At 53.7% G+C, this 26,164-nt stretch overlaps 1 protein-coding gene across 3 annotated transcripts in view; it reads left to right on the forward strand.

The window, feature by feature from the left end:
• The first annotated feature begins 11,060 nt into the window (after nucleotides 1–11,060).
• Nucleotides 11,061–26,164, forward strand: part of Megf6 (multiple EGF like domains 6) — a 101,539-nt gene continuing 86,435 nt past the window's right edge. For 2 of the 3 annotated variants that reach the window (XR_013049513.1, XM_076565792.1), the window contains exons 1-3: nucleotides 11,201–11,469; nucleotides 18,190–18,324; nucleotides 22,764–22,873. Coding sequence is in view for 2 of the 3 variants with exons in the window: in XM_076565792.1 (XP_076421907.1) it covers nucleotides 11,351–11,469; nucleotides 18,190–18,324; nucleotides 22,764–22,873 (364 nt within the window). In the remaining variant the exon portion in view is untranslated. Of the gene's footprint in view, nucleotides 11,470–18,189; nucleotides 18,325–22,763; nucleotides 22,874–26,164 lie in introns of all 3 variants that reach the window. The other variant, XM_076565793.1, reaches the window with a different exon arrangement.

Consider the following 26,164-nt stretch of genomic DNA (forward strand, 5'->3'; position numbering starts at 1 on the left):
CTGCAGGGAAGGGGCTAGCTGAGCCCGAGCTCCAGCTCAGCTGCCTGCAAACCAACCCTGAACTTCTTCCTGCTAGAGACAACAGGATGTGGACACTCAGGACATCCTGACCCAGAGGCAAGGGCTAAGACTAGCTTTGAAGGGGAAATGGCCCCTTCCGCTTGGGACAATGCGCAGAGTGACTAGGTGGGAGCAGTTTGAAATGGAGAGGAGTGAGGAGCATCCAGAGACCCTTCCCCTGCGGGTTCTGGGGGGGCTAGAGGCTTGGTAAAGACGGTTTAGAATAGCAAGGAGTAAGAAAGGGATGGGGGGATACTGATTAGGGACAGTGTGGAGGGGTGTGTGCGTGTGCGTGTGCGTGCGTGTGTGTGTGTGTGTGTGTGTGTGTGTGTGTGTGTGTGTGTGTGCGCGCGCGTGCACGTTTGTTTTAGGGCCATAGTGTCTGCACACAAGGGATACAGCAATAGTCCCTGAGGGAGCATTTGCCAGGAACATTCCCCCTAATGCAGAAGCAAGCCAGATTGGCACAGGTATGTGGGTGTTGGTAGAAACCCCCAGGTTCCTGGGTCAGAGAGGAAGAAGTCTAAGGAGGAAAGCCCTGTAAGGTGTCCCTGAGCTGTTCCCACAGGGTTACCAGCAGTGTGCCTGGGTTGGTGGAGCCAATGGTTTGCTAAGACAATATGGGCCAATAGTCAGCAAGACCTAGATTAGACTCAGGAGTGAATAACAGCCCAAAACCTTTTTAGCTCTGGACCTGTAGTCTGTCTTAATAGTCGTGAGAGCTAGTCAGTCAGCCTGCAAGACCTTTTATAGTATGGCTTCTCCAAAGAATCCAGTTCACGGTGCTGAGGTCTCTGGGACACTGTAGGAGCAGCCATGATGACATAGAGTCCTACACAAGATCCTGTCTCTTTGGATATGGGGAATGAGCTGGGCATTGAAAAGCCAAGAGCTGACAAGGGAGGAGCAGATGATTAAGTAAGTGCATATAAGAAGATAAGTACATGTTTTTCTGTGTCCCGCATCCTAGGTGTAAGAGGTAAATCATCACGGTCCATTTTCTGTATGAGGCATTTAGAGCTCTTCAAAGAAGCATAGCTAAGCAGGTACTCGGCACCTGTCCCCAGCAGAGGGCACAAGCAGCTGGAGCCTGCTTGTCTAGTCCCCTCAGTTCATCTTCAGGTTGAAAAACCAGACAATCTTCTATAATACAAAGGCCATGTATCAGAAAAGAGGAGGCGAATCCCTGGCCCCAGGAGGAGGGGGAGGGGGACCCATGCTAGACAAGCAGGAGAGACAGCATCACCAGACTATGGGGGGAAAGGGAGGAATCTTTCTACACTGGGGACTACAAAAACCATGGCTTCACAGCGTGACAGATCTGCACACTGACACCTGGCTTCTGCAGAAGTGAAAATAAATCTGTCTCAGTTTTACTACCAAGTCTCCGGTATTCTCACTGTGAATAAGGACCATTATATCTCATGTGGGGCTGCCAGGACAGACCACAAACTGGCTTGTTGGAAGCAACAGAAGCATGCAGTGAGGCCTGAGACCAGACGACCAGAACCACAGTGGGGGGGGGCAGGGGCGGGGGGGGGCTCCTTCTGACACCTGAGGACACATGTCTTCCTTTGCCTTTCCAGCTTCTGGTGTGGCCAGCCTCTTTGTGTGTCCCTCAGCCTGTGGCTGCCTCTCCTTGTTGACAGTCTTTCCATAGTTGCCTTCACTTTGTCTTTTGTAAGAGTTCCTGACATATCGGCACAGGCCCACCCTAACAGCCTCTTCTTTACGTCATCATCATCAAAGACTTTTCCAAAGATGACCGATCAGTCACCGATTTGAATGTATCTTTAGAAGGTACCTAATTCGTCTGGTAATGGTGGCCTCATGCAGGTGCAAGTGATGAAGCATTACATTTAGATGATACCCACATGTACACACAGGTCAGGAGCAGGGGGCAGTCACTGACTAGGGGAATATGATTTGGGGGCTCCAGAGCTTGGGTTGACACTGAGGCCCAGGAGCTTTTTCCTGGGACTTTTAAGAGGCTGTTCTCAAAGTGGTCAGCAGATGGCGCAACTACCCACACCCAGCCTTCCTGGGGAGGCCATAGCTTCACAGCTTGGCAGGCATGGGGTGTTTTAAAGCCCTAGGTGAAGCCACTATCTTCCTGTGGAAGACTCGGAACCCCAGCCTTAAAGAGTGGATTCTCATCTTGGTTTCCTGATGCTGTGACTTAGCATTTTGGAATATCAATGGGTCTCCCCCCTCACCTTCTTTTTGAGGTGCTGTGAATGGATCTCAGGCCTCACACATGCTAGAGGCCAGTGCCCTGCCACTTGGGATGCTTCACCCCAAGACTGAACCCCACCTTTGATGCCTGTGAGGATCCTGAGGTGGGTTCTCAGGGCTGCATGGGGCTCCTCCAGGAGCTGGTACCACCCTCCTCCATAGATAGAGATCTGTGGGCAGCCTGGAGGGTTGATGTGTTTGTGCATGTGGGTCCTTCCTGCACCAGCTGTACTTTGGGTTGTGCACAGGGGACGTCTCTTGGGTCTGCCCTCCTGGAAAAGCACCACTGGAAGTTGTCCACAGGAGACGGTCTTCGCACTGTCACAAGCTCTGCAGTGGCAGTTCTGACATTGACCCAAAGCATCCCCAGTGTATGCAGAGATAACTTTGAGAAAGGACCCACTCTTCCCAGGCTGGAGAGATGGCTCAGCAGGTAAAGGTCTTTGCTGCACACCTGACGACCTGAGTTCCTGGATCCCACATGGAAGGAGAGAAGTAACTCATACAGATTGTCTTATGACCTCCACACACTCTCTGTGCATGTATACACATACACACACAAATTTAAAAATTAGTCAAATGCACACACACAAGAGAAACCAGCTCCTAACAACTAAGACACAGGGCTATGGGCACAAAGACGCCAGCTCCAGACAGTGTAGCCTTATGGGCAGTCAGCCTGACTACAGCCCCGGTGTGTTTCTGTGGTAATTTTCCCACAACCACCATGCCACCAGGATGATGCTTTTGCTCCATGTCCCACTGAGTCCAAGAGGGGCTCTCTGGAACACTAGAGCTCCAGTGTCCACCTGGTCTGATGAGGAGGCCTGGTCTTATGCAAGGTATGTCCACTAATAGACCTCCATGTCCCCCATGTGGCATTAGAAGGAACCTCTGTGGGGTTCCCTTTCGGAAGTGGGAAGTGGGAGGAATCTGGGCTAGGAGATATTTTATTTTTTTAGATTAATCCTCATATATCCCATGTTTTATCTAGGGCTGGGGATCGAACCCAAGCCTTTGTGTATGAGAGGCAAGCACTCTGCCAACAGCTACAGCCCCACCTCCACACTGAAATCTTGAAAGGATCTGAGGCACCTTCTCTGATTCTGAAAGACATGGCAGGCAAGGCTGAGAGTCCTAAGACATGCCCGGGCTGTACATGTAAGGTGTGTCTACCAGTAGACCTCCATGTCCCCCATGTGGCCTCAGAAGGAACCTTGGCTGGCCCAGGAAAGAGACTGTAGAGAGAGGTTGGGTATCTTGTCTGCCCCAGGGCAGGCAGCCAGTGGCCCTCTGTGGACATCTATCTCTTCTTCAAGTGAGACTTCCACAGAAGAGTCTGCCCAGGGTACAGTTTGAGGTAGAGTTCTGCTACTGCTGCACAAGTGACCCCAGGCCAGCCTCTAAGCCCTCAGAGGTGCATTGCACAAGAACCCTAGACCCCAGAAGCCCGAGGTTGGGACAGCCAGACCTCTCTCCAGCGTTGGTGGTTCTGTAGTCCCTACCAACCCAGTCATCTCCCTGATGGGTCCTCTCGTGTCTCCTCTGCCCTACAAGGATCCCTGTTGGGTTTGCAACCCATTCTGATAATCTAGGATGATAATCTGAAACCCCTTGATAACTTCACCAAAGACCCTGTTTCCAAATCAGGCCTCACTCGGGGATGAGGATATGGTCTGACTTTCCTAGGGAAGCTATTCAATCCAGATGAGCCATCATCTCCCCAATGCCTCAGTCTGTCATGTGAATGGATGTCGCTCTTGCTTGTAGTGATGGCTAATAACATTCTCGCCACCCTGGACCTTCCTCCATCCTGCCCACTGCCCCTTGGTAAAGGGTAAAGATAAGGTGATGAGTGAGGGCCTGGGATGGGTCAGGCACACCCACGTTCAGAAACCACATGCAGCAGTTCTGGCTAGTGTTCTTTCCAAGTGATACTAGCTAGAGTCATTTGGGAAGAGAGAACCTCAATCGAGAAAATGGCCCCACCAAACTGGCCCGTGGGCAAGCCTGTGCAGCTTTCTCTTGATTGATGAGAGGGTATAGCCCGTTATGGGTGATGCCGCCCCAGGGCAGGTGGGCCTGTGCTATATAAGAAAGGTTGAGCAAGCCATGGGGAGCAAGCCAGTAAGCAGCCTTTCTCTATGGCCTCTGCTTCATTTCCTGTGTCTAGATTTCTGCCTTGAGTTCCTACCCCGACCTTCTTCAGTGATGGAGTGTGACCTGAGAGTTGTAAGTAGAAATAAATCCTTTCTTCTCCTTTTGATCATGGTGTTTTTAATCACAGCAGTAGAAACCATAATTAAGACAGTAGCTATATATATACTCATTGAAGCTGTGCAGGCTGGAGGTTCAATGACTGAGCAGGAACCAGCTTCCAGAGAGGTTGTTGTGTTCCATATCATGCTCACGATCCAGAAGGCACAGAAATAGAGTGACTGGTGCAAGCCAGACAGCCTGGGTCTGTGCGGCAGAATCCCACGCCCTAACTCCATGCTGGGCCACAGCCCATGTGAATGGCATACATTTCTCTCCCACAGTAGGTTTAGAGCTTTAGAAATGGAGGTGAGAATTGGTGAGCCACAGGCTTCTAAAGGAGTTGTTTGGCATTTGGGCAGGCACCAGGTGTATGCTTTGGTCTCTGGCTTTTGCCAAATTTTTGGTTATCACTAATGATGTCATCTTCAGAAATAGGTGGCTGTGGTCAGCATGTTGCACCTGAGTACATGAAGATACCTTGGGCATTTGCTTCTTTTTGCATTTTGAGAGAGGGTCTTACCATGTTGCACAGGCTAGCCTCAAACTCCCAATCCTTCTGCGTCAGCCTCCTTCATAAAGCACTGGGATCACATATAGGTGTCACTATGTCCGGCTGTGGAGACAACCTCTGATGTCAGTTAGGTTGGCCTTTCACTTGTTAGAAAAAGCCATGAAAACTCAGATGAGACATTAGCTTATTTTCTTGGGGTGGTGGCCTTTGGCTCAGCAGCTGATGTCTCTGTAACTGCAGGGGATGCCTTGGGTTGCTGTCTGTCGGGCTCTCTCTTCTAGCTCCTGCAAGATGCATCAGGCTGCAGAGCAGGGCGGCCAGCATGGCTCTGGGAAAGGAGGGAGCGGTTTGCTTTGGAAATTAGCACTGTGGTTTGAGTCCTCTCCCTCCCTACATTATTTTTCCTCCAGCCAAAGACTATTTTAATTATTTCCAGCAGAGAATGAAATAACAACAATGAAAAGTATTGTCTCCTCGGGGCACAATGCTCCAGGCCTTTAATCCAAGCAACTGGTAGGGACAGGCAGAGCTCTGTGAGTTCAAGGCTAGCCTGGTCTACATAGGGAGTTCCAGGACAGCCAAGGCTAGTGAGGGTTGAGGGGGGGGAAGTGCTTTTAGGAAAATGAGAGGAGTTGTTCTCTAGGTGTGAAAAATGGAACTACTGCCACGACTCTTGTCTATTTGGGATGGACCGTCAAACAAAGTCCAGCTCGGAGTGTCACCACAGTTATGACTCAGTGACATCTGAGCACACTGCTGGATGGGAGGTGTGGTGACAGGGTGGGCTAAGGAAGGGAAAAATCTAGGATCCCAGGAGGTGTGTGCTGTGGCAGTGGGCTCTGGCCTGGATGTAAATGCTACATAACACTCCTTGAAAGCTCATGGTTAAATAAATATATACGTAGGCAGGGTGTGGTGGTGCACGTCTTTAGTCATAGCACTTGGGAGGCAGAGGCAGGTGGATATTTTAGTTCAAGGCCAGCCTGGTCTACAAAGAGTTCTGGGAGAGCCAGGGCTACAGAGAAATTCTATCTCGAACAGAACCAAATATATATGTGTGCGTGTATGTATGTATGTACTTACATACACGTGTGTGCCCATGTGTGCCCGTGTGTGTGTGTGTGTGTGTGTGTGTGTGTGTGTGTGTATGTGTATTACTGTTTCATCTTTTTTTAAATATTTATTTATTTATTTATTTATTTATTTATTTATTTATTTATTTATTTATTATGTATACAGTGCTCTATCTGCAGACCAGAAGAGGGTAACCGATCTCATTACAGGTAGTTGTGAGCCACCATGTGGTTGCTGGGAATTGAACTCAGGACCTCTGGAAGAACAAGCAGTGCACTTAACCGCTGAGCCATCTCTCCAGCCCTACTGTTTCATCTTAATGTATATCTGTGTACCACATGTGTGCCTGTGTCCACAGAGGCTCAGAAGAGGCCATGGGATCCCCTGGAGCTGGAGTTACAGAGGGTTGTGAGTGGCCATGTGGGTGCTGGGAAGCTGCAAGAGCATTCAGCTCTCCTGACCACTGACCTATCTCTCCAGCCCCAGAAGCTCGGGATTTTGATAGATAAATCCAATCTGTACCCCATGAATGGACCAAGCAGACCCTAAAGTGCAAAGTGTCATGTGGCTAGTTTCAATAAAGGCTAGAACTGAGTGAGCCACCAGCCTCCTGAAGCCAGCACTGTGGTCTTCAATATGTCCAATACCCACAAGGGGGTGCTGTGTCGACACTCCAGTTACTGTAGATAATCCTGAAGTTCTTAAATTAACAGGTTTAAGGCAAGTGCAGCTAAATTCCAATGCAATTTGACAGGAACTGAATAGATTAACCTCCAAATTAATTTGGAAGGATGACCAAGAATGACCATTATAGGGCCAACAAGATGGCTCAGCAGGTAAAGGTGACTGCTGAAAAGCATGATGACCTGAGTTTGATCCCTGTGACATACATCATAGAGAACCAATTCCATCCAATTGTCTTCTGATCCCCACTCATGCACTGTGACACATGTGCTACCCAATAAGTGAATAAGTTTAATAAAAAATTAAGAAAAAGAATACCGATATTGTTTGCAGGGAAAACCAAGTTACACACTTCACGGACCTAAATATACAACTATGTAAAGCCTTCGCCCAGAGCTATCATGGGCATCTCAGTGGCCAGCTCTTATGCTGTCTTATTCCAGCAAAGAAGGAAAAAATGGTACAATAATTTGGGATGGAATCACTGGAAACACTCAGAAACAGGTGCTGTTTGTGTCCAGCTAGGAGAGAATGTGGTATCAGTTGTAGCCAGGTGACTGGGTAGCTGGCCATATTCTCTCTTAACGGCAGACACTGGGGTGGACTCCACACACAGCAGATTCAACAACAGAACACATAGCCATTGTTCTAAGCCAAGTGCTTGCTTATTTATTTATTTATTTATTTATTTATTTATTTATTTTTGGGATTTTTTTCAAGACAAGGTTTCTCTGTGTAGTTTTGGTGCCTGTCTTGGAGCTCGCTGGCCTCGAACTCACAGAGACCTGCCTGCCTTTGCCTCCTGAGTGCGCCACCACTGCCCGCACTCATTTATTTTTATACACAGATTTACGTACGGATATTACCATGCCAGTACTTAATGAACTTGGAGCGTGACCCTTCCCCTCGTTCCTGTGCTTAGTTCTCAGTGATGCGGAGACAGACCGAGTCCACAGCTCATGGAGCCAGGCTGCTTCATCAACTGTGTTCTGACTGTCACTCCAGCCCATCATTTGAAACAATTATGTCCTACAAGCTGTCACTTCATGAAAAAGCAACAAGGTAGCTAATTTTTGGAGAATATTTGTTATGTTTAATTTAGTAGCTGTAAAAAGAATTTGTTTGTTGTGAGTTATAAAAGTGTATGAAACATGTGCCATCTGATTTCTAGTTTTGTGGGGTTTTTGATGGTTTTTTGTTTGTTTGTTTGTTTTGAGATAAGGTCACATGTTGCCCAGGATGGCATCAAACTTGCTACGTAGCTAAGGATGACCTTGAACTTCTGCTCTCCCCGCCTCTACCTCCCCAGGGCAGGTGTGTAGCACTACACCTTGTTTGTGTAGCGTTGGGGATTGGACCCAGAAAATCATGCATGCTAGGCAAGCACTCTGCTAACCGAGTATAATCGAGTATACTAACCCGGTATATCCCTGGGTTCTGATTACGTTTAAAATGACAGACTCTACGTGTCCTCTTTACTCCATCATTGTGTTGGGAATTAGACACTCATTAGGCAAGCAGATGCTCACACACTCTCATAGGAGCCAGAATGGACAAGGAAAGTGTCTCTGGGTCCAGGGTGAGACTCCAGCCAACACCAGTCTATGTGATGGGCTTTGCTTGAAGATGTGAGCTCCATACTACAGGGTCCACCTACCTCCACCTGACTGGGAACAAGGACTCTGGGAATAATGGACAGACCCACTCTGCCCATGTATATTCCTCCTACTTTAAATGACACCTGGGAATGGACACATCTGCCATGGAAGAGGGTGTACAGGTATCATCGCCTAACCACAAGGACTCCAACAGGATGTACCTGACTCCTGTCTGACTGACCACCTGACACTTACCAGGACTCTTTACATGGCAGGGAGTTCGTGCTTGGACAGGGCATGAGCAGAGCTGGAATAACCTAAGGCCAATAAAGCTTTGACCCAGGGAAATCGTCAAGTTGAGGAGGTCTAGAAATTTATGCACGAAGCCATGTACTTTTGTAAAAATAGCAAAATCATTTCCTTTTGTATAATTTTTTTTCAATAAGGTCCCCACATAGGATTCAGCATACTAAAAGAGCAGACCCTGCCCCACCTAGAGATTCTCTTTCTAACCCAGGACCACCTTCTTTCCTCTGGTGAGCAGAGAAGATTGTGAGGTGGAGGCATCTTTCGCCCACCCACCCCCAGATCCTGGCCCCAGGGCACGGTTTAGCAGAGGAGACAGTGATCTTTTCCAGGGTCCTAATCCATGCATGCACACCCTACTGATTGTGCACTCATGAAAGGCAGCTCCAGGAGAGAGAGGTGCAGAGAAGGACCAGCAGATGGACCCGCAGCAGTTTCTGGCTTGGGGAGGCCCCTAGCTGAGGTGGGGCATTTCACGATTTCTTGGGTGCAGACACAGGAGGCTGGTACTTTTAGAGTCACCCAGAGGGCTTGGGTCAGCCTCTGCTATTGAGATCCAGGGAGGGTCCAGTGATGAGTTTGGGCAGAAGGGCAAGATCCAGAACAGAACAGTGAAGGGCAAGCTAGGGTCCTGTCTGGGGAATCAGATAGCAAGTTCCAGGACCAGTTCTCTCTCTCTCCCTCCCCCTTTCTCCTCCTTCTTCTTCTCCTCCTCCTCCTTCTTCTTCTTTCTCCCTCCCTCTTCCTCCCTCCCCTCTCCTTTCCTCTCCCTCCCCTCCTCTTCTCTCTCTCCCTCCCTTCCTCTTCTCTCTCCCTCTCCTCCTCTCTCCCTCCCTCTCCCTCCCCTCCTCTTCTCCCTCTTTCTCCCTTCCCCCCTCCCTCCCCCTCCCTCCCCTCCTCTTCTTCCTCTCTCCCTCCCTTCCTCTTCTCCCTCTCCCTCTTCTCCTCTCTCCCTCTCCTCCTCTTCTCCCTCCCCTCCCCCTCTCTCCCTCTTACCCCCTCCTCTTCTCTCTCTCCCCCCTCTCTCTCCCTCCCCTTTTCCCCTTCTCCTCCTTCTCTCTCCCTCTCCCTCCCCTCCTCTTCTTTCTCTTTCCCTCCCCTCCCCCTCTTCTCTCTCTCTCTCCCCAGGCGCCCCCCCCCCCCCCCGTCCCCCCTCTCTCTCCCTCTCTCTCCCCTTCCTCCCTCCCTGAGGCCAGGCTGCTGTGGTTAGTGCTCAGATCTGCAGTCTATAGTCCTGTAAGCTGAGGCAGGGGACTCTGCTCCTTCCCTTGCCCTGTGGTTCTCCACTTGGGTCAGCAGCAGGTCTGAGCTGACAGTACCCACGCCCATTAATGCAACTGCAGCCTTCTGAATCGGGAGTGGGACGCTTTTGCATCTCCTCCTCCAGGTCCATTGGCCAAAGATCCCCTCAAGCACTTGCCATTGGGGAGGAGGTGGTTGGAACACCCACCTCATTCCTCAGGGAATGGTGGAGGAGGGAGGTCTTCAAAAAATGGCAGGCTAGGCCTACCAGTCATGTAAAGGCAGGCACATCTCTCCAGGAAGAGAAGCAGGGGCTGATCCTCACACAAAGAGGTCCCCTTTTGGGACTCTCCCAGCTCAACTTTGAAAAGGAGTCCCTCTGAGTGTCTGGTAAATCCTGGCCTCAGAGGCACCATGTCTAGCGCTGAACAGTCTGGCCCTAGCCCTGGAGAAAGTCACATCAAACCTAAACCAGGCTTAAAGGACAGCAAATAGGCCGGAGCAGGGAGTTGCCTCGCCTGCTAGACCCCTGTGCAGCCGCCTGGTGGGACCTACACGCCCACTCCACCCCATGCCGCCGTCCCAAAGCACTCAGCACAGAACTAGGAATACAAATGCCCAGGCCGTGTGTTACCAATAATGTCAGTACCCAAAGGAGGCGCCCAGATTCCTCCCTGCTTCTTAGGCAGCGGAGGCAGAGCGCGGAATGAGGGGCCAAGGGAAGGTGAATGCAGAGTCGGTGGAGAGGAGAAGCCAAGGATGCGCTTGCCGAGGTCCCGGGTCATGGTTCAGCCGTGTTTGAGAGGTGTGCGACGCTCAGACCGGACAGCACTGGTCACTTGGATGGGACCAGACCTGCTCTTGGCCGGAGGTGCGCAAGGAACGCCAAGAGGATGCTCGAATGAAGCTAGATATCGGGCACAGGGAAGCGAGCTTAGTCTTGTGGGCTGGATTAGGGGCTGGCGCGGGGCTGGAAGAGGGCTCCCTCTATTGGGACGGTCTGGGCGGGGCCGAAGGCGGAACGGGCGTGGCCTGGGCTGGGGGTGGGGCCGAAAAGGGGCGGGAGCCGGGGCGGGAGGGGGCTGGGGTCCGGGCAGGGGGCGTGCGGCGGGCGGGCCTGACGTCTGGGGCGTCCCGCTCCGAGTTCGCTCTCCATCACTTCTGGCAAGTGTCTGCAGAGCGGAGCGCGAAGGTCTCAGCGCTCAGGGCAGCTGCACCATCCGCACCTGCGGCGACCTCCCGCCCCGCACCTGGTGCGGCTCGGTTGCGGCGCCCGCTGTCCTCCAGGGCATGGCGCGCGTGAAGACGGGGTTTCGCAGCTGCAAGGACCGCCTGTGAGTCGGCGAGCAGAGGACCGAGTGGGAGCGCGACCGCGCGCACGATGCTTGTCCGGGCGGAGGCGAAAGCCGCTTGGCGCGCGGTGGCCCTGGCTCTGCTGCTGCTCCCCGCTGTGCCTGCAGCCGCTCCGCCTGGACCCCCGCGCCCGCTGCAGCCGAGCATGTGAGTAGCGCGAGTCGCGAGGCTCGCGGCAGCGACGCTGACCCCGACAGAGCTCGGGGCTTTGTCCCTGGGGCCCCAGAACAATGGGCTCTTTGCCTTAACTAGGAGGGGATGGTCTAGACGTGGGGTTTCGGGTTGGATCTGGGGCCCTCGAGACTGCCACAGAGCCCCTAGCCTCCCGGTTCCCGCCTCTGCAGTGAGGGTCCTGCAGACTTAGGCAGGCGGATGCCGAAGTTTGGAGAGGTGAGGAATCCAAGCCCCTGCGGCGCAGGGTCCAGCTGGGGAACCGGCTTGGAGGCGGCCAAGAGGAAGCAGCCTGGTCCCACTTCCTCCCCAAGCTGGTCTCCTGGGGTCTGGGGGCCTGCGCAGAGGCGGGGGTGCCCAGAGGGGGCTGCCAGAACTGGTTTGTGTGTTAAACACGTGCGCTCTGGGGCCTCAGGAGAAGGAATTTAGTACTAGAATGGGCAGGAAGAGAGGGTCAGGGAGCCAGCGGCGACGGATTTAATTTTGAAAGATGATTCCCCAACAGGCCGGTTAGCGGTCTCTCTTAAACTGCAAAGCGATCCCTCTGTTGGCCTCAAAGGAAAACCGGTGTGAACTGAGCCCAAGTGGATGAGGTGCAGGGATGAGAGGGCCGGCGGCCCCCACCCGGCCCTTCCCTGCAAGATGTAAGGTGGGGCCTTGTAAATTTGGCAAAGCTGCTGGGGCTGCATGGGGAGTGGATGAGGGACCCTTCAGGCCTGAGTTGGGGCTTCCTCTCTGCCAATTAGAGTGTCCTTTCAGCCAGAGAAGGGACTTGCTGCCCCTGTCCAGGGCTGGCACTAGTGGATCCACCATGTACTTGGCCTTGAGGACAGAGCCCTGGCTCCCTGGGAGAATAAGAGGACAAGCTTCCCGCTGGGGCAGGTGCTCTCAGGACTCCCACCCTGGGTCTTGCTTTGGTCCTTGTGGCTGTTACATAGGAGAACTGATCTGAGCTGGGGCCTCTCACCCGTGAATGGAAGCAGCCTGCGGCCCTGGCTGCTGCTCATTTCTCTTAACTGTGAGTTTGCCCAAAAGGAGCTTCAGCCTCAGAACGGAACGATTACTGCAATTAGCATGGTGGGCTAGGGTTGCCAGCCAGCCTGTCCCTTTTCATGGCTGAGAGGAGCAGCAGGCACAGCTTTCCTGGGGTTCTGGGTGGATGGATGCAATCTGGAACATATGGAAACTGTCCGTCGCCCTTTATGGATTCTCCACCCAGCTCTGTCTGCTCCAGCTGATCTCCCTGGGAGTGGAGCCAAGGGCTTGCTGCCTGTGTCCTGCTCACCTGGGCCCAGGAAGTCTTTAGCTGTTGAAAAAGTTGTTGGAACTAGTTGTGAATGGGTGGGAGGAGAGCCTGTCCCTTCCTGCTTGATGCGTTTTCCAGAGCCCACCTTCCCTTCTTCCCGCGGTGGGAGCTGCGTCTCTGGGGCTTGTGCCCCCACCTCCTGGCTCTTGTGTCCCAGTAGGCCCCTGTCCTCAGATTGTCCATTTTGGGTGAGTCTGAGTTCCAGCTTAGTCAAAAGTCCTGCCTGTCTTCCCCAGAAAGAACTGCATCTCTCCGGCGTCTGCACATGGGCTCTAGCTGGCTGGCTAGTGCGGGGGAGTTTCATTTGGCCACACCGGTGGAGATATCTTGCTGGGTTTTGGAGAAGGAGCACTTGATTTGCTGAGCAGGCGGCAGGTGGAAGCCATAAGGACCAGCTTCCAGAAGTGACTTTGCAGGTTACTCCTAGTTCTCAACACTCAGAGGAGCGGGGGAGGAGGGCTGGGAAGGCAGCCAGGACCCTAGAAAATACTTCTTCCTGGCTGACCCTCTCTGTCCTGCTGCTTCCCCCCCCCCCCCAGGAGTTCTGATGAGCTGGCAGGGCCTGGTACGGCTGCCACACCCCTTTGGCCAGTTTTCCTGAAGTGATAGCTGCTGACTTTTTGTAGTACTTTGTCCTCCTGCCCGTAGCCCTACGCTGGTGTGTAAGCCACTGTGGATTCTAGGGGTAGGGCAGCTCTCACTCCCACCCCCAGTTACCTGTAGACCCTCATGAATCTGCTGGAACAATGTGGGTGATTCTCTGGGTGCTGTTGACTGGGGGTGCTCAGATTCAGTGGGCAGAGCCTGGCTACCTGCTTGTGGTTTTTTTTGTTTGTTTGTTTGGTTTTTTTTTTTTGCCTCTGAGTGACTTTCTAGCTTTGTGGAAGCATGGCTTGCCTGTTTGATTTGGAGATGGGAATGATCGCCGAGCATTGTGAAGTTGGCATGGCTGCTTAAGGGCTTCCTGCTGCCCCATTGAGGACGGAGAGAGGGGATGCCCTGGCTGAAGCTGTACCACAGTTCACACACAGCTTCAAAACACAGGGCTTCTCCCAGGCTGGAGCCCCTTTGGGCAGCTGTGCTGAGAAACCTGCCAGGGCTTTGGAATCAGCTAATGGTGATGACCCTCCTAACCCAGGCAGGTCGTAGGCCCCTCCAAGCTCAAGTTCTATCTTGCAAGGAGCTCTTTGGGTCTACTGGCCCTGAGGGCTTAAACACCCACATTCTCCATGGCTGAGGCCTTTTCCAGTTTATCTCTTGAGTAGCCCCTGATGCCCCTCTTCAGGGTGTGGGGAAGCTGACATGGTGGCTGGCCAGATGTCCCAGAAGACAGGAGGTGCTGTGCCTGCAGTGGGGGCAGAGTGTGGAAAAAGTGCATGTATGCTGGACCTCCTGTGATGGTCACAGTGGACAGTCTTGTGCCTGGTGGGAGGCCTCTGAGGGTCTCCGATCTGCCTTCACACAGTGTTACGGTGACCCAGAAAGCCACTGGGCTCCTACCCCAGTGTGCCAGCTGTACCCAGGAGAAGTATGCTCAGAGGTGAGCCATGAGGCCAAATGAGGGAGGTATAGACAAATCATCCTCCTGAAGACGTGCCAGGCTGGTTATAGAGACAGTGTGCCTCCCACTTCCACACCTTGGTAAAGGGTGCTTTGCCGTTGCCATGAGCATCCTTGGCCTCTAGCTCCTGCAAAGACTGCCAGCTTCTCGGACCCCCATGCCATGCTTCAACAGATGGTTCTGCAGCTGGGCTAAAGTGTCGTCCCCCCGTGCTGGCCCTGGGTCCACCTTGTGGTTTGGGCTTTGCCCTTCCCGCCTTGGTGAGAAGCTGCATGCAAGTACAAGAAACACAGACACCTTTGGCTCAGAGAGGAGCTTGAGTGTTTGCTGGGTTCTTCTGGGGCCTGAGCTGAGGCTTCTCTGTCTCTTCCTTCACTCCCCTTCCCCTAGGTTCCCCATCCTCCACCATGTACCTTTGCCTGCACTTCCTAGGAGAGGCATTGAGTCCTGCATGTGCCTCCCCAGGCCCCCATTAGTGTCAGTTAACCACCCTATCGGGCCCTTGTAAGAGCTTCAAAGCCTCTGGGCTGGTCTTCTGTCCATGTGGCTTCCTGCAGACCGTCCTCATATGGTTGGGGCCGGTGGCATTCTCTACCTGTCACGGATGTCCTAATACCAGCTGTGTTGCTCTCTCGGGCCTTAGAGCTGCACAGAGCAGGGGCAGGGGGGTCAGAGGGTGAGCAGAGTGAACATGCAGTAAGGGCTTCTGTGTGACCACATTGGAGCAGCTACCACTCAACAGGAAGGTTTCTACGTGGTTGGGAGACAGACACCCAGTGTCCCTTCTAGGCCCCACCTGTTGGTCTTCCAGTCAGCTACACTTACCACTAGCCAGAGGGCACGCATGTGTGTGTGTGTGTGTGTGTGTGTGTGTGTGTGTGTGTGTGTGTGTGTACAGGTGTGTGTTCAAAGGAAGTTGCATATGTTCAGGGGTTCCATAGAGGGCATTCTCCTATAGGCACACAGCAAAGTGGAGGCCAGGACCCTGGCCAGGGAATGCTGAGGAGGGCTTTTCCTGCTGCTCTTGTACAAACCTTTACTCTAGCCTGTCCCTGTGTTCTCAGCCTGGGATCCTCGGCCCACAACAGGCTCTTGGAAATCTGGGTCCCCCATTCCTTAGCTAGCCATCTGAGAAGCACAGAATCTAAGCAGAGCTCAGGAAGAGGTGGGGTCTTTGGTCCAGGTACCACGTCTGGTTAGCAGGTGATCTTAAGACAGTTCAGGAAAATCACTGTCACCTCCTTTCAGGTGGTGAAAGGGGCATCCCCATGGGGTGATGCTTAAAGGTGCCTGACAGCAGTGTGGGGGAGGAGGTGTCATGTGGGGTGGTTGTGGCCATCCTGGTTGTCATGGTCACCGTGGTCGCATGTCCCCCTGGGGAAATGTCTTTATGAGGTGGTAAAAATCTTTCAAATCTGGTCCTGGGACTTCACAGCTGCTCAGTCCTGTCTGGGGTTCCACCGGGCCATGGAGAATGAGTTCACAGTTATAGCGTACATGTGGGGTCCACAGCATATTCCAGATCCCACTGCTTTGTCCTGGGACCCAAGAGTCCTTGTCCTGCAGTCACCCCAGACTTGGTAAGGCTAGCTTCTACCCTAGATAGGAAGTTTGGGAGACTGGGGAAGGTGTGGGACTGGGAAGTCTCAGGACATGTTATGACAGTCCTGTGCCTAGGATTGCCTATGGCTGTGGTGCTAACTCTGCCTTGCCTGTGCTGTGACTGATGGAAAGTTAGGGTTTAGATGGCCTGGTGTCATGCTGGGCAGGTGCAGACCTTGCTCGCCATGACCGGGAGCCCCTAATGACATGGCTGGGAGCCCCGTGGGGGAGCTACCCACCACCCCCACATTTCCCCAGAGTGCTCTTGAGTAGGAGCAGCAGGAAATATTAGACAGAAGGATTAGAGGGGGGAGAAACAGATAGAAAATACAGGATAGCCTCAAGAGGGCCTAGAACCTATTCCAATGAGCTCAGAACATTATTCCAAAGGTCTGTTTATAACAATGCCAAGGAGTGGAGCAAAAGACACACAACCCCTTGCTAGTTACAGTCAAGTTTAGACCCTTACAAACACCTGATACTCAGGCTTGTGGTCCAAACAACCTCTTATACCGTCCTCCTGGGTACAGCCACTAGGAAACCTAGTGGGCTACAACAGAGCCCCTAATGATGCCATGGTTGGGCAGATGCAGACCCTGCTCCAGGCTGGGAGCCCTTGATGCCATGGTTGGGCAGGTACATTCTATACTCCAGGCTGGGAGCCTCTGATGTTTATTTTTCTATGTTCATCTCGTCTGCAGGTGGTCCATACACTTCCCCAAGGAGGTGGCTTCCCACACAGCAGAGCCAGGGGAAAAACAAAAAATAAAGGCTTCTCGGTCAGAACATCCGTCTGGGGGTGGATGGTCTGGGGTCAGAGCTGCTGGTTGGTGTGGTCAGGTCTCTCTCTCTCTCTCTCTCTCTCTCTCTCTCTCTCTCTCTCTCTCTCTCTCTCTCTCTCCTTTTTTCGAGACAGAATTTCTCTGTGTAGTTTTGGTGCCTGTCCTGGATCTCGCTCTGTAGACCAGGCTGGCCTCGAACTCACAGAGATCCACTCCTCTGCCGCCTGAGTACTGGGATTAAAGGCGTGCGCCACCGCCCCCCGGCTGTGGTCTCTTAAGTGGTGAACTTTGGACAGCACCCAGCAGTCACTGGGAATGTTGAGGCCATTTGGGGAAGGAGTGCCTCATTGGGCATGGGGTGGAGGCAGAGGTCAGGGGCATCTATCTATCTACACACACACACACACACACACACACACACACACACACACACACACACATCCTTATAAGGACTCATCTATATCCCCTGGTGGAGTAGGACCTCAGCTAGTGTGGGCGTGGGTATACCCGAGAAGAAGGAAGGGCTTTATGCAGAGGATTGCCAGGCTCTGTGGTACCCAACAGATTGGAAAATGACTCTGCCCCGTGTGTGTACTGGTAACCCTTTGTGCTCTGGATTGAGCTCAGAGTCTGGCCATGCAGGTTGAGTGTCCCCTTTTGTTCCTTGGGACATATAGGGTCCTCACCTGCTTCCCAGGCCTAGTCCAATAGTAGTGGGTCTTGTCTTCTGCCCCACAACTTGGTTCCTCAGGGGTACAGGCTTGAGTGAACCTGAGCTTTGTGTCCATTACCTGATGAGCACCTCCAGAGTACCCCTCCAGTTGACTTTCTCTCACAGGACTGGAGCCTTTTCTACCCTTGGTGGGCCTGAAGGGCTGTCTTAGGCTGCCCACCTTTGGCACCCTGTGCTCCCCAAGGCTGTCTTCTGGGATAAGTGGAGATCAGAGTCATATAAAGAGTCACTGCCCTGGTATGGCTGGATATAGTGACCAGATTTTCTGGTTTTCTCTTTCCGAATTCCTACTTGTCCTCATCCCTACTCCTGGGTCATGTCCACATGCTCCTGTGTATCCTGAGGACACAAGGGGGGCATTGGGGTGGCAGGAGTGAAGGAGGGTGTAGAGAGAGCATTATTCTGGGGACCTGGACTGGGGGACCAGCCTGAGCCCCAAAAAGGGCTGTCTAAAGGGAATGGGTGATGCTACCTACCTTGAAGATTCTTAGGGACTGGGGCAGTGCCTTGTGCAGCACAGGATCCCGGCAGAAGATGCTTGTGACCATCATTCCTTCTCAGTCCCCTTGTCCTGGAGTCCAGAGTGGATGCCAGGTGGGCATTGTGCTGTGGCCTAGCCATAGTTGGATACTTAGTGTAGGTGCGGAGGCATGGCTGGTGACAGCCAGCTGTTGGTAGTAGAGAAGTTAAATGTCATTGTCCTTTTTTCCAGGCCCCATGTATGTGCCGAGCAGAAGCTGACCCTGGTGGGCCACCGCCAGCCCTGTGTGCAAGCCTTCAGCCGCATGGTGCCTGTGTGGAGATCAGGCTGTGGGCAGCAGGCATGGTGTGTTGGCCAAGAGCGCAGGTATGTGGCAGAGATCCTGGTCTAATGGGCAGACAGTTCTCGGTTAGAAGCACAGCAGCAGTGACCGTTAGGTTCAGACAGCTAGGGCTGGAGCCCCACCCTGGTTCCACCTGAGGCCTCTCACTGAGGATATGGTCTCTTACCCCCAGACTCTAGCAGGCCTGCTTGGCAGGCCCTGGTCACTTCTGAGGGTGGGGAGGAGCCCTGGTGGTGGTGGGACTTTGCAGGGGAGGAGTGCTGATTGGCCAGAAGGTAGAAGCCCTGCTCAGCCAGCTGAGGTCCCAGCTGGAGATTTTTGCCACCTGACCCCTGGGCCTAGTTCCCAAGCCTGCGAAAAACTATTGCTCAATGTTTTATTTAAAAATCAAACTCAAGGAGTGCCTTTGCATAGCTCTCTCTGCAGGGCTGAAGGGAAACTGGGCCGTGGTAGGGAGCGGTATGGGAGTGGAAACATTGGGTGGTAAGGCAATGATAGAGTTGGCTGCTGCCCTCGCTAGGTGGAGGTGTGTGTCTGAGGACGAAAGGGATAAGTCCTGAGCTGGGCAGGGTGCTCAGCAGGGAGAAGCAGCCTTTAATGTCACCTGCTCGTGTGGAGTCTGGGCTTCATGAGCTGCCTGCTGCTGCTGCTGCTCATGTGGGGTCCGGGGTTATGGGGCACCTGGGCCTGCTCTGCCTGATATAGGAGCTCCAATGACTGTTTCAGAATTCAGTATTTGTTTGCTGTCCATTAGGGCTGGTGCAGAATAGAGGCGGAAAAAGTACAGTGGAGAATCATTGTTTCTCAGGGACTGTTGTCTCCATGCCCGGGACAACCGTGGTAATGTCTGAGGCAGTAGGTGCTGAGGTGTGAGGGGTGAAGTGCTGACCTGGATGGGGCATGCTGCCCAAGTCTGCCAAACACAGCACAGTCCCTCCCTGTGAAGTGACAGGCTGCAGGTCAGGAGACTGAGGGACCCTGAGGGGAAGGCGAGGTCTCCCGTTCTCAGAGGTCCCCATTTTGTACCTTTCCTTGCGGCCTTCACTTGGTCACGGGTGCACACGTTTATGACGCAGGGTTTGGTACTCAAAGCTGTGCTTCCCTGTCCATAGCTTGTGAAAGACAATCTTTGCGGAAGCAGCTGGAAGCCACTGGGGCCCTGAGGCTAGAGACCTATAGGTTGGCAGGGACCTGATGTGGCAGGGTTTCCTAAGTGGCTGAGGACCTCCAGCCTCCTGGCATGATGTCCTCAAGAGTCCTGACATCTGGGAGGGCCTCAGTTCCCTGACTGTGTTTGTGTGTTGGGGGGACAGACATGAGTGGGTGGGTATGGGGGATGGTGCAGTTGCCCTACTGTCTGAGTTAGGGTTTTCTGGATATCTCAAAATGGCTTGAGTCCAGGTTCTGGGATCCCCCATCATACTGCCCAGCTCAAGGCATCTGGTACCTGTCACCCACCCTTTGGCCTAGAACATAGAAGTTCAGCCCCGGGTGGGAGTAGGGGTCCCATGTGGCATTTTGGGTTCTAGGCTCCAGGTGAGGACCAGAGCTCTGTGGATGAGCAGCTGTCTACTATGGTTGAGGCCATCGTCTTTGTTGGACACAGGCCTGTCTCCCTCCTTCACCCATCCTGCTCCGAGGTGTACCTGAGTCATGCCTGTAGAGGATGAGGGGTCCCACCGGCTCATGGAGATCAGAACTCAGTACACACACTAACCAGGCTCACCTCAGCTCCCAGTGTACAGCAAACACAGGCATGCTTGAGGTCTTGAAGTCCTTGCTGTCCCTCCCAAGCCCTGGGAAATTCCCCCAGTCCTCATCTGGACATCTTCCAGTGCTGTCCTGCTGTGGTGGCCCCAGCACATCACTTAAGAAGCAGCCCTGAGACTACCCTCCCTCCTCCAGTGTGCCTGACCCAGTGGGATATTGCTTCTTTCCTCCACCCAGAACCATAGGACCTGTCCCTCTCCCTAGGCTCATGAACAGAGCCCACACTGGGATGTAGTCTGAGGTTGGTCTGAGTGGCACAGGCGTTTAATATGGGAATGAAGTCAGAATAGGACCTCACCATCAAGTTTAACTGCAGGGACGTGGGGGACAACAGAGTGGCCTCTGGGACAGGGGACAGACTCTGCTAGTGGGCTCTATTGTCAGCCGTGTTGGCTCCACAGCAGGCTGAGCCTGTAACTCAGCCAACAGTAGGCTCAGGTGGTGTCCAAGCCCCGAGGGACGTCACTTCACATTGTGACCTCTGGCTTTGGTCGTGGTGTGGCTATGCTGGTATGGAGGCCTCTTTGTTTCTGTCCTTTGCTTTCTGATATGTTACGTGTGTGTATGGTGCATGCATGTGAGTGTGCAGGATACTTATGGTTGGGTGTGAGGTCATGTGGAGGTCAGAGATGTGCATGTGGAGGTCAGAGATGTCCTTGTCTATCCTGCTCTTCCTTACTGTCTTGAGGTGGGTTCTCTTACTGACCTGGAAATTTGCTGTTTCGGCTAGACTGGCTGACCAGCGAGCTCCTTGTGCCAACCCCCTCTTCCAATGCTGGGGTTACAAGTATAAGTAGTCACGCCCAGCTGTCTACATGGATGTTGGGGATTCGAACTTACATCCTATTGCTTGTGCACTAAGTGTTCTTACCCACTGAGCCATTTCCCTAACCCCTGGGGATCTGTTTGTTTTAGTTTTTGGGGGAGTGGGTGGGGGTGGGCTCTCTTCTTGAGCTCTTGTGTGGCCGGCCAGGCAGGACATCACAGGATGGACTTGGGATTCCAGTCCTCAGTCTGAGTGTTCATGGCCAGGTTGAGAACTAGTTCTGACCTCAGTTTTCCCATCTCTATTAAGGCTACGGTGACTGCTGAGGCCATGCCCCACATGTGGCCATTACCTGGTGGTCCTTGCCACCATCTTTTGTCTTGAGGTAATGGGCATTTGGTGGTAGTATGTGGCCTCATCAATAACAGGTGAGGCTGTGGTGACACCTGAGAGGCCAGAAGGGAGTTCAAGGGTGTCATGTGAGAGTCTTGACAGACTAGACAGACAACCAACTCACCAGGCTAGGAACTCTCTGGACTACATCAAGAGCTTTCTAGCTACATAAAGAGGTCCTTTGAGGGGCAAGAGAAGAGTCACTCAGAAAAAGGAAGGAAAAGAGAAGGAATGGAAGGTGGCTTGCATTCAAATCATAGGGCCTGTGACCCTCTTGGAAAGCCCAGAGTGAGGAGTACTGTGGCCCCCATTCTGACATGGTCCCAGCAGCCTCCAGCCCTGCAGATAGCCCATGTGAGCTGGTGCTGTCTGAAGGTGAGCGGAGTTCGGTTCTCATGGCTGCCTGGCCTCTCCAAGAATCTTTTCCTTCGGGGGGCCTTGTGGAGGAGTGTCCAGGGGAGCCGCACACAGCCCAGCCCTGTCTGCGGCCCAGGCAAGGGGATAAATATTTACGATGGCCAGGCTCTAGTGTGCTATCGCTGCCAAATATTGTTCGCACTGTGGTCGGTTTCTGTCCAGGCAAGTGGTTTCATGTCCTGCCAAGGTGGTATTTTGTAAAGCACTCCCAGAGTTTCTGTGTGCAGAGCCTGTACAGGAACACATGCTTCCGGGAAGTGGCCTCAGCCTTGTTGACTGGGCAGAGCCCAGGGCCACATGGCTTCCCATGTACTGGCCCCAGAAAGCACAGCCTAGTTTGTTGCCTAGAGACACAGCCTGGGCCACCTGACCGTTCCCAGGGCCTTAAGGGCCCTTGACCTGGTGGCTGTTGGCTTGGCTTCTGGGTGGGAGGGTGACCCTACGGCCTTAAGGGCAGTTGACACCACGGGCTGGAGGCCAGTTGGGGAGACTGGAGTCGCCATCTTCTCTTTACCTGCCTCTCATACGCGGTCTCTGTCTCTGGTCCATGTCTCACTCCTGGTCTGTCCCTACAAACAGAAATTGCACAGTCATTAGGCTCAGGGGCACTTACCAGGCTGTGAGTTCTGTGTCCATTTCTTAGAACTGTTGTGATGTTGGAGGAGTCTGGGGACATGGCTCAGTTGGTAAAGTATTTGCCATACAGGCACAAAAACTTGAGTTCAGAGCCCCCAGAACCCTGGGGGAGTCAGTGTTCAAACTCAGTATCAGAAGTGACAAACACCATGTCAGCCTAGACGGAGCTGGGAGCAGCAGCCATTTACCTTACTGGCCACTAGAGCAAGGAAGGGAGTCTGTGTGGCAGGTAAAGGTGGGCACACGAGTCCTCCCTAGATAGGATGGAGCCTCCAGTAACCCTATGGGCTACTAAGCCATACTGTGAAGAGGGCAGAGACTTTGAGGGACAGAAGGAGCCAGGCACTGGTGTGTGGGGTATCAGTTCCCTGGGCACTTTAGCCTGCTCAGCTTGCATTAGTGAGGGCCTGTTTTGGGGTGTTCTGAGAGCCCAAGTGCTGGCCCTGTAATGATCAACACATCCTTTCTCTTCTGTTCCAGGACTGTCTACTATATGAGCTACAGGCAGGTGTATGCCACGGAGGCCCGCACTGTGTTCAGGTGCTGCCCAGGGTGGAGCCAGAAGCCTGGCCAGGAGGGCTGCCTCTCAGGTGAGTGCCTGTCTCTCTCAACTGGTACTGGGCAGACTCTGAACAGAGGCATGTCCAATAGGGAGCATCCGCCTGGCCTTGTCTCTCTGGGTGCTGACCCATGGCTTCCATGCTCCTAGCCCCTGCCCTCAGCCACATTAGAGATGCCCAGGGACCTTCAGCCCCACAGTTTGTCTGCCAAAGACTGAATAGAATTCAGACGGAAGGGGCAGTGGAGTCCCAGCATAGTCTGGTTGAACCGTGGGAGGCAGCTGGTCTGGTGCTGGCACAGGAGGAAAGAAGGTAATGCCAGGGACAAAGGAACAGGCTGGCTGTGGAGCATGGCTATGGCGGCTGCTGAAGAGGCCTTGGCCCGCAGGTATGGGACAAGTGGCCGGCAGGTGTTGTGGGGACAGGTGTCCGGCAGGTGTTGTGGGGACAGGTGGCCGGCAGGTATTGTGGGGACAGGTGGCCGGCAGGTGTTGTGGGGACAGGTGGCCGGCAGGTGTTGTGGGGACAGGTGGCCGGCAGGTGTTGTGGGGATAGGTGGCCGGCAGGTGTTGTGGGGACAGGTGGCCGGCAGGTGTTGTGGGGACAGGTGGCCGGCAGGTGCATGTGGGGACAGGTGGCCGGCAGGTGTTGTGGGGACAGGAGGCCGGCAGGTGTTGTGGGGACAGGTGGTCAGCAGGCAAGAGTGGTTCCTCTAGAAAGATGCTTCCTAAAGTCACTGGGGTGGCTGGGAGACACACTCCCCACACTGAAGGTTAAGAGTGGTGGGCTTTACCATTGGAGACTTAGCTGCTCATCCTGAGGTGAACTCCAGTGAGAAAGAGGGAAGAGAGAAGGGATGCTTGGTGATTTTTTTTCCAGGAGGGAAGTGAGTCACTCTCCGGAAGGGAGCAGAGGGAAGAGGACAGGAGGCCAGCTTGGAGGTGACAAGCCTGGGAAGCAGTCCAGCACTCCAGGTTGGGGTGTTCTGGCCCAATACCAGTATCGCCCTTCCCTCGGTGGCTCTCTGAAGGCATCTGACATGTCCCCTGCTTCCTGTGACTTATAATGAATGGGGCACAGATACCAAAGTCTAGGGCCCCTGGGTTTCTGCTCTGAGCTGGGGGTTCCCTGGGTCTGCCAGAGGAAGTGCTAATATTAGGATGAGACGTCAGGGAAGCAGAGAGCATGCATGGCTGGGTGGGAGGGATATGGGGCTCTGAGGCTTACTGCACAGGTGGACAGGGATGCTCTGGGCAGGATGGTGGGTGGGGGAAGGGAACGGGGCAGCCTGTAGCCCCATGTCCCCTCTGAGTCATGAGCTGAGGTCTGGTGAACATCCCAGGGTGAGGGTGGGCAGAGGCAGGCCGAGCCAGGCTCGCCCCATCTGCACAGGCTCGCTGCCCCCTGCTGTGTGGTGGAGTCGAGGCATAGGTGGCGGCTCCTATGGGAAGTGAGGTCATCGTGACAGAGTGGGTCTGTAGCAGTGCCGTGAGCACGGCCGTGACCACTCTTCCCTCCCCAGTCTGGCTGATGGGAGAGCTGGGCCTGTCCTGTCAGCTCCAGGTGTCGGTGTATGAACCAGATGCCAGACTGTCACCCATACGTGGACCTGTAGAGAGCTCGGGTTGCTTGTAACGCCTGGTCTGTAGCAGAAGAGGGTATGGGAGCAGGGCCGCCCAGCCCTGGTGAGGTTGTGGCCTCTATGGAATCCTCCCTGGGCAACTAGTAGTGACAGTGGGGTCCTGGCTGTCACATGGCCTGTGAGCCATCGCAGGATCTCCACCCAGAGCCCGGGCTTCCTTAGTTGTTTGTTTTGAGGCTTGTTTTCAATGAAGGACTCTTAGTTACGTGTCTGACATTGTTTATTTAACGGTCGCGGCAGAGCTTGTGATCCAGCATCTCTGTCTCCGGATGCTCTTCCCTGGCCTTCCTTGTTTACCACAGTCTGGTTCCCATCCTTGAGGGGCTGGTGTAGGTGTGAACCTGCCTGTCCCTTCCCTAGGGGCTGGAGATACAGCATGTTCCCTGGTGGCCACACACTCCTTCCCTGGTCTGCCAGTTTCTCGGGCTGTCTCTAGTAGCTGCTCACTGCTGGGGCTGGGGCTGGGGTCTGGCAGGGACAGCACCTGCCTTGCGAGCCCTTGGTCTGGTGAGGATGCTAATAGTAAGTAGACACCGATGTTGTGGTTAGTGTGGGAGGAGGTGTAGCGTTGAGGCTAGGCAGGTGAGGGGAACCCTGGGGTGGCTGGTTGGCAGGGTGGGGTTTGGTCATGGTGTCTGCCCCACAGCATCAAGTTTGTGTTACCCTCTCACAGCTGTCCTTCGGGAGCTGACATCACGCTGTGAGCCACAGCCTCATGGTCACCATGCCAGCCTCTCTGAGGCTGTGTTTGTGGAGACAATGAGCCGGGCAGAGCCTGGGGCTTCTCTTAAGTGAGTGGTCTTGTAACCTTTGCCTGACCCAGGCAGGAATGTGGGACAAGTGGCTACTAATGGGCTAGACACCTCCCCAGTGAGAGCCAGGGAATGGAGGCAGGAAGCCCTGGCTTAGTTCCCTCCCTACCCCTGTGAACTGTGGTGTGTCAGTCCCCAAGGCCTTGGCTTGGGCTGGTGACACAGGTCTGACAATGCCCATCTCAGAACCATGGATGCAATGAGTAACTCCTTGTAGACACTACTGGTGGTATACAGTAGGAGCTCAAGCAGTGTCCACTTGTCCAGCTATTATTATAGGAGGTCCAGATACCTGTTGGCAGAGGGGCAATAGCACACAGGGTCGCTTTGCTGAGGGTTCAGGTAGATCTGTGTCAAGTTGTGACCTCCAGGGGTGGAGTCTGGGGACGGCCTGACAGAATGCCTTAGCAGCGTAGGATAGTTCCTCCCTCCTGTGAGGTCCACTGATCTCAGATACTTGCACTGGCTCCCTCACAGCAACCTGGCCCTGCAGTTCTCCATCCTGTGGGCTAGAGACCTCGGGGAGCCTCATTCCATCTCTGCTGTGTGCTTTCCACGGTTGTGAGCGAGAGACTAGGACAGGTGTGGGTTGATAGGACTTCTGTCTTAGAGCGGAGGTCTCAGATTCTTTTCAGTGTCTGGAACCCTTAGAGGCCCTGACTCCCCATGGTCAGGTGTGAACATAGCAACTGTCCACAGTCCCTCCCAGTCAGTGTGCCAGTTAGGATCAGCGAGAACTAGGTGGGGCCAGAAGTCCTCATGCAGGAGAGAGAGGTGCTCGTTTATTTCAAGGGCTGAGCTATGCCTCCCCATTCCTCCATCACCTCTAGCTCCCTCCACAGGGAAGGGCAGTGCTCTGGCTGCTAA

The sequence above is a fragment of the Peromyscus maniculatus genome, chromosome 2, assembly GCF_049852395.1.
Source record: "Peromyscus maniculatus bairdii isolate BWxNUB_F1_BW_parent chromosome 2, HU_Pman_BW_mat_3.1, whole genome shotgun sequence".
NCBI lineage: Eukaryota > Metazoa > Chordata > Mammalia > Rodentia > Cricetidae > Peromyscus > Peromyscus maniculatus.